The sequence below is a fragment of the Nanorana parkeri genome, unplaced genomic scaffold (genome assembly GCF_000935625.1).
Source record: "Nanorana parkeri isolate BGI_ZX_2015 unplaced genomic scaffold, ASM93562v1 scaffold867, whole genome shotgun sequence".
Taxonomy (NCBI): Eukaryota; Metazoa; Chordata; class Amphibia; order Anura; family Dicroglossidae; genus Nanorana; species Nanorana parkeri.
This window is the reverse complement of record NW_017307135.1, coordinates 120,873-128,513: the sequence shown is the minus strand read 5'-3', so window position 1 is coordinate 128,513 and position 7,641 is coordinate 120,873. Positions and strand designations below refer to the sequence as shown.

The following is a 7,641-nucleotide window of genomic DNA, read 5'->3' as shown; positions in this document are numbered from 1 at the left end:
CAGGCCTTCCTTCAACATGCAAATAACCAGTGTGGCTAGAAATGTCACAAGCCAGGTAACAAAAAAATGAAATCTTACTAGAAGTTAAACTTGGAACCCATAAAATGTTTATATTTCAACAAGCTTAAAGCAATTCAAAACATGTGAAGCGCCGCTTCACATGTTTGAATGATATTAATGCAGGCTCATGCAGCCAATTTAAGTGAGCAGCTGTAAGGAGAAACGCCCAGTTTTCTTAGATTAATCGAGCGCAGAAGTCCCTGTAGATAAAGCTTAAAGTAAAAATTTACACATGGAAACTGACTAAAGTTTTCACAACATGCCAACCACTTACCTTTAAGTCTGTAAACTTGTCTATATACACTTGTTTCGACTGATCCTCTCCATCCTCATACAGCCAATTCTCTGTATCCTCAAGCTTCAGGATAAAACTGTTTCGGTCCTAAAAACATGATGTTCACAGTAGTCAATGTTTTTTCTTCAAGAAAGTTATGTCACATTAATAAAACGTCCCAACTTTTCAAGTCAAAGTTCTACAAATCGATAAATAAATTCATCAGGGAGAGTATTCTTTGTACAACCTAGATTGCATTATGGAGCCATTTCACGTTCCAATTACCTCTAACTCGTGTCATTTGCAAAATAATGGACTTACAAATTTTCTTAACCTGTTAAAACCTGGTCAATTCAATCTGAGCATAATAAAAAAAAATAAAGCATAAAGCAGGTTACCTTCAGTAGACATCGCAAGTCAAACCAAAGAAAACAGATCTGGACTTACTTGTAAAAGCCAATATTGGGCTCACTCCCTCCCAATCCCTTCTTATCAATAAGACCACCCATCACATAAGATATCAAATACGAAGGGGCAGGGCCCAGGTAGACTAACATGAAAAGTCAAGATGGTCATTTAATGTTGGCAGATATCTCCGAACCTCAATTGTTTTCACATGCGATCTTTAATGAAGGGAACTGTTGCTTAGTATGTTTTATCCGTTGTCCTCTATGAAATGCCTGGGTTTGTAACAGGTTAACGTTAAATATTGGGAAATCGAGATAAAACAAAACACCCTCTTTCTATAGGTATCCCTGTAGCCTTGACCAGATTCAATCCATTATGTTTGTAAGAGGATTTCTATGTAAAATGTGAAATCAAAACCCTTTAACCCCTTCATAACCGAGGCCTATTTTTTCCCCCTTCATTTTTTGTTTACATGTTATAATCCACATTTAAGGCCTGAAAATTCCTTAAAACCCCCCAACATTATATATTTTCTGAAAGCCAAGACCCTGTAGTATAAAATTGTGGCAGTTGCAAATATTTATGTTGCACTATATTCGCGCAACTCATCAAACCCCCAAATTTAGTGAAAAATGCACTTACAACCCCAAAAAACTTTAACCTCTTGCCATCAAAAAAGGGTATAAAATTCATTTCAGTAAAGCGCTGTATGACGGAATAAATGTCAGTTAAAGTACCGCAGCGCTGAATACTGAAAAATGGCCTGGATGGGAAGGGGGTTTAACACCGCGGATGTCAACTGGTTAAAAATATAAAAGATGACGTTACGACAATAGATACCCAACATGCACAGGTAAAAAATTGTGTGCGTCCTGAAACTGCGACAAATTTCAGTACCCCAAAAAGTCCATAGACGATGCTTTAAAAAGGGCAAAAGGGCCTAAAAGACCCCCAGTGTCACCTTTACACTCTAAATAAGCTATTGAAGTGCAGATCGTACTTCAATAGCCTATTGCTGGACTTCAGGAGCCCAGCACTGACAGCTATGGGACCGAAGTAATGTAATATGCATCGCTCCCGGTCCCATAGTAAGGGGGGAGGAGAACGGTGAATGGAGGTTTGCCACTGCCCTCCCCAGCTTGCCCCCGACACCAGAGAAGCCAGTCCCGGGCCCATAGGAGGGGCAGCGGAGCCAGAGAATCACATCGGCCGTGTCGGGCGGGGGTGCCTGTTTACGGGCCCTTAGAAGTGATCTGGCAGCAGCTGAGCCACCAGAATCACTTCTACTGTAAAGCAGATAGTCTTGTGTGTGGTGCCTGGCAGGCGTAGCTGCTGTGGTTTACTGTACATGAAGAAAAAAAACAAAAACCCTGTGCTTGAGTGTCCCGCCACAAATGCTGGCACTGGTGCAAGTTTTGGATGTATACATTATGCATTTGGGAAACTTACCCCACTAAAAACCAACCCCCGCCGCTGGTGTTCTGCCCCCATACTTTGCTGTATGAAATGACATCCGTACTTGCTCTGCGATAAACCTTTGTGCATTAGCCCTAAAGCTGCATTTATATTTTACAGAAATAAAGAAAGGCATCCACAACATTGAGTTACAAACTCCACTTCCCTCATTTGTTGCAAGCATGAGAACTGCAAGCATGAGAACTGCATCTTTCATCATCAGTTACCCAGATCAGATCACTGCTTTGCATACAGAATTGATAATGTGTTGGTTTATACACTTAATTGAAGGGACAAAGATGGTTTGTTTTCTTATTTGTAAAGCCTCACACACAAAATGTACTACTTTTTTGGAACATCCGTCATTCATTTCAGCTTAATAGTTCAAACAAAGCCAATGATGCATCTCTGCCATAAAGCCGACCCTCAAACACATGCAACTGCAGCAAAGTTAAAGATTCTGACAGAGTGCCTTTAAAATTTGCAGCTAAAAGCACCAAAAAGCATAAAAAAATGTCAAGTGCTTTAAGTCCCTACTTGTAGTTTTGTCTCTAATCCAACAAATTATTTTTGTTCACTTCCAATGTGGGGGGGGGTGTGAACTGCAACTACACTAGAAAAGTCAATTTCCTAGCACAACCCCCTTTCATTAGTGTGTAATAGCCATCTCTTCTTAGAGTGTTTAATTACTCTCTATGCTGACCCAGCATCTTCATCCATTGCTAGCAAAGCGAGGGTGACAGGTTCTCTTTAAAACTACATCAGGGGGTCTATTAGACCCCTAATATAACCAATATATCCTCTGCAATCTCTGGAAGTTGATCATGCACAGACTGCTCATAAAACTCCGGGCTACTACAGTCACTAAAGTCTGTTTACATGTCAGGGTTATCGCCAACTTAAGCGAAAAAGTGTATCCTCATTAAAAAGGAGAACTATGGGGTTAGGGTTTTTCCCCATAGGGTAACGGGAGGACACAAACTAGCGTCCTCCCGTCACCCTAAGCTCAGTATACCGCAAGCTACAGCTCGCGGTATACTGAAACGCCGCAGCTGAAGCGGATCCCGACAATTATGTCTGGATCCGCCCAGCTGCGTGACTGACAGCTGGCTCTGCCTATCTAGAGGCAGAGCCAGCTGTACCCGCCCCCTCCACCGCTTGTTCCGCTAGTCAGCACTGGGGGATCGGAGCGGGGAGAGGGGAATCCAGCCACTCCCCTGTCACGGCAGAGAGCCGTGACAGGATTGAGAGGTGAGCGAACGCCGGTATGTGTTCGCTCACCTCCCGATCTACTGAGCCGACCTGTGACAGTCTCATTGTCACAGATCGGCTAGAACTATGAGGTGAGTGAAAAGCACTCACCTCATAGTTCTCCTTTAAGAGTTATACTTTTATACTTGGTCCCTGCAGCCCGTACAAATGCCAATATAACGGCTTACCTTCCTACTATGCTGTTAAAGCTGCAAATGGAAGGATAGCTGCTAATTAGAGAAAACATTTTTTTTTTTTAAATCCTTCTAGTAGTGGCAAGGCACAGCCTGTTCTTAGCAACATAGGATGTAAACAGTCAGGCCATGCTGCTAGAAACATGATTTACCTATGAGAAGTTGCCCCACCATAGTGGCCTTTTTAGATTCTGCAGGGACGAGAGAAAATGTAGAACTCAAAGCAATTGTTGATTTATAACTTAAAGTTCCGATGGGAGGAGAGGTTGGTAATTTCCGATTGGGTGAGAGGTTGGTATTGGGAAGGGGGTTTAACACCGCGGATGTCAACTGGTTAACAAAAGGGCCTTAAAGACAAGTAAAATTACTGAAGAATCTTTTTAAAGAACGGTTTACCTTCCCTACTACATTCCTTGAAATATACATTTTTATTACGTCCCAGAAACAAATAAAGTGAATGGAGAATGACTTACATCTTCATTGACAAATTTCTCATAAATGCCGCACAGCTTGTCCCTCATTTCATATACATATTCTTCGACAGCATTCTTGGCATCATTTCGCTCCTTCTCAAGTTTATCCTGCATAATCATCTTTCCCTAGGGGAACAGAGGTCAGTAGTTAATGCTTACATTTTATATTTCCGTGCCCAGCTATTCATTTTTTTAATCGAAGACATAAGTACTAGAATGCTCCAGATGAGTTTGCAATAGTCAGTTAGAGAATATGAACAGTTAACATATTCATTCAGAGTGTTAAACGCTAAACTTAGCACCTGAATGACCAGGTCTTCCCCACTCCTCTCACCTTTGCTGCCTTTTAACACGAAGGGCTGTAGGGGAAGTACCTGCCCTCCCAAGTCAACCCCTTCTTTGCTCTCAGCCCTGCTGACTCTCCACAATGTTATATATAATAATTCTAGACCAAATATATATAGAATACAATATAAACACATGGGGGGGGGTTATCACAACTGAAGCAGACAAAATCTGGAGAAGCTGTGTATGGCAACCAATCAACCAATCAGCTTCTTTCTTCAGTTTGTTGAGTTAGGATTTGAAAATGAGAGAGAGAAGCTGATTGGTTAACATCCACAACTGCTCCAAATTTTGTCTGCTCCAGTTTTGATGATGTATATGGGAGCAATTTGTAAAGTGTTTTGTGCATTTACTCCTGTTGAAATATAGTCCATGTTTAATAAGCCGATAAAAACTGTGGCTGCTGCAATTAACCATGAGCAAGCACAAGTACAGACCTAACAGAAACCATAGGTACGTATTTTACACTGATAGACCATAGGTACATATTTTATATTAAGCTCAGAGGTTTTACTTCAACTTAAACATAAAGAACCTGATTTTCCACCAATCACCAATTAAATTAGAATTAAAATTCTCAAACTTTAATATTGAATCCAGATCAAACAAATATACATTGCCCAAATGTACATTTATGCCCAAGCACTTTCAGTCATCATGTTTCCACACAACTAGCTCCAACTTTCTCAGCTCAGCTTCCCTGAACATCCTGTCGGGTAGCAGGTCACAAGGGAGAGCACAGTCTCCAGCAACTTTACATCTACTAGCTTAGATAAGGGAGAAGGGATGAAGGAGGGGCAGGAAGGAGATGCAGTTAGAAGGGGAGTGGATTGCTTTGCTCTGTTTGTGGAGGCACACACAACTTACTCGTACACGCATATGGATCTCCCATTACACACACGGCAATTCATCAGATGAGAAATCTTATCAGCTAGAAACACTTTAACAGCGTATCTGCCTCCCCGAAACCCCCTCGACATCTGCCAGTTAGGATTGCAATACATGGTCTACAAACCTCATTTTCCACAAACAAGTTCAACATATCTCGCCCTATCTGCCATGGAGGGTAGTGATCAATAGGTAGCTCAATCGTGCTAGTCTTCACTTTGGCCTTCTTGGCTTGTGGAGGGTGATCCGTCTTCTTGTCTTTAGGTGCGCCTTGTGAAGTCTAAAATTGGTAAACACAATCATTTATCAGCCATATCAGAAATGTAGATTATTCCTTAGCAAGGACATATACTCTGATGCCACATCTGAAATGTTTGCCATTTCTCACCTTATTCTTTCAAGTCATACACAGTTTTATTGGCTAACGTATGTGGTATTCTACACACTCCCGTGCTACTAGTAATGCGTCAGCTTTGCACAAACTAAAAGGTTAAGAAACTCAAAAGCCACGTTACTGTTGTGCAGAGTACGATCCTTACAAAGTTAAACTACTCAATAGTCTGCAAAGCCTTTATTATGAAGGCTGCCTTCACATCATACTTAGTCTTAACAAAAATATTGCAACACTGTCACCACACCTACTGCCAATAAAAACCAGTGCAATACCATTTGCAACACAATGGATTTCACAATGACCGAAGCACTGGAGCCTCCAATGATTGCTTCTAAAACACAAGTCATTTGTTGCTGTGCTGTTTACAATGCCATGAATAGAAAAAAGGGGAACCTGTTTTAAGGCTCCCCCCATCCCTCATGGGATTGTGATAGGAACCTGTTTTAAGGCCCCCCGCACCCCCACAGGCCTGTGACTTTTTAACACTGGAAATCTATAAAAATGGACTGGACAATTATGTACATTCAACTCATATGCTTTTAGGGCTTGTTCACATGAGTTTCAGGTCCTGATCTGCAGACGTGGTGCTACTGATGCAGTGCGTTTTGGCCGCATTCCAGTAAAAAAAAATAAAAAAAATGTTTGTTTTGCTCGAGTGGGGCTGTTAGTATGTTAGCTGCATTGCAGTTAGTTTTTGACGTGTTTGCGTTTCCTGACCGTACAAAATGTGACATGCAGTATTTTTCTGTCGTAAGCTGAACGGACTGCGCACGTGAGATAAAACACATAGGGATACATTGGGATGCATTTCGAGTGGGCACTCAAAATGCACCCCAATGTATCCCTATGTGTTTTATGGGCTACAGTTCTCACGTTCAGCTTACGACAGAAAAATACTGCATGTCACATTTTGTACAGTCAGGAAACGCGTCAAAAACGCACTGCAGCTAACATACTAAGGCTGGGTTCACACGTATTGGAAACTCGCGTTTGCCGTGCGTTTCTTACCACGTGGTTTTACCGCGATTTGCTGTAAAAGAAACGCGCGTCAAACGGCTGATAACAGCGGGATACGGGCGTTAATACGCCCCAAAGAAGCTCATGTACTTCTTTGGGCGTATGGCGTTTTACCTAACAGCCCCACTCCTGGAACGCATCAAAAACGCGGCCAAAACGCACTGCATCAGTAGCACCGCATCTGCAGATCCGGACCTGAAACTCATGTGAACAGGCCCTTAGAGTATCTGGTAGCTATAAAATATCCAACACATGGAGCAGAATCAGGCTGGTTACTGGTGAAGGAATTCGGCCATGGGTTCCGCTGAAATCAAATTCTGATGCGGTTTAGTTTTGAAGAAAAAAAAAAATATGACACTGCTTTGTTTGCCGAGCTACAATTCTATTCCTAGCAAATCACCTAACACAAGTTCTATGTCCAGCAGACCCACAACAGTCACAATGGGTTGTTTTAGTAACCTGGCAGGTTGTGGGCAAGTTACAGATTAAGTGCACGCATTAAAAAAGGAGAACTATGAGGCGAGTGCTTTTCACTCACCTCATAGTTCTAGCCGACCTGTGACAATGAGACTGTCACAGGTCGGCTCAGTAGATCGGGAGGTGAGCGAACACATACCAGCGTTCGTTCACCTCTCAATCCTGTCACGGCTCTCTGCCGTGACAGGGGAGGAGCGCTGACTGGTGGATGGGAGGGGGGTAGGGGCAGGGACAGCTGGCTCTGCCTCTAGAAAGGCAGAGCCAGCTGTCACTGACGCAGCTGGGCGGATGCCGGCACAATTGTCGGGATCCGCTTCAGCGTCTCAGTATACCGCGAGCTACAGCTCACGGTATACTGAGCCTAGGGTGACGGGAGGACGCTAGTTTGTGTCCTCCCGTTACCCT

General features: G+C 42.7%; 1 protein-coding gene across 1 annotated transcript in view; it reads right to left on the bottom strand.

Moving 5' to 3' along the window:
* Positions 1-7,641, bottom strand: part of HSPA4 (heat shock protein family A (Hsp70) member 4) — a 44,842-nt gene that overhangs the window by 6,560 nt on the left and 30,641 nt on the right. The window contains exons 14-16 of the mRNA XM_018565626.1: positions 5,476-5,628; positions 4,116-4,241; positions 335-442 (exon numbers count right to left, since the gene is read on the bottom strand). Coding sequence (XP_018421128.1) covers positions 335-442; positions 4,116-4,241; positions 5,476-5,628 — 387 coding nt within the window. The remainder of the gene's footprint in view (positions 1-334; positions 443-4,115; positions 4,242-5,475; positions 5,629-7,641) is intronic.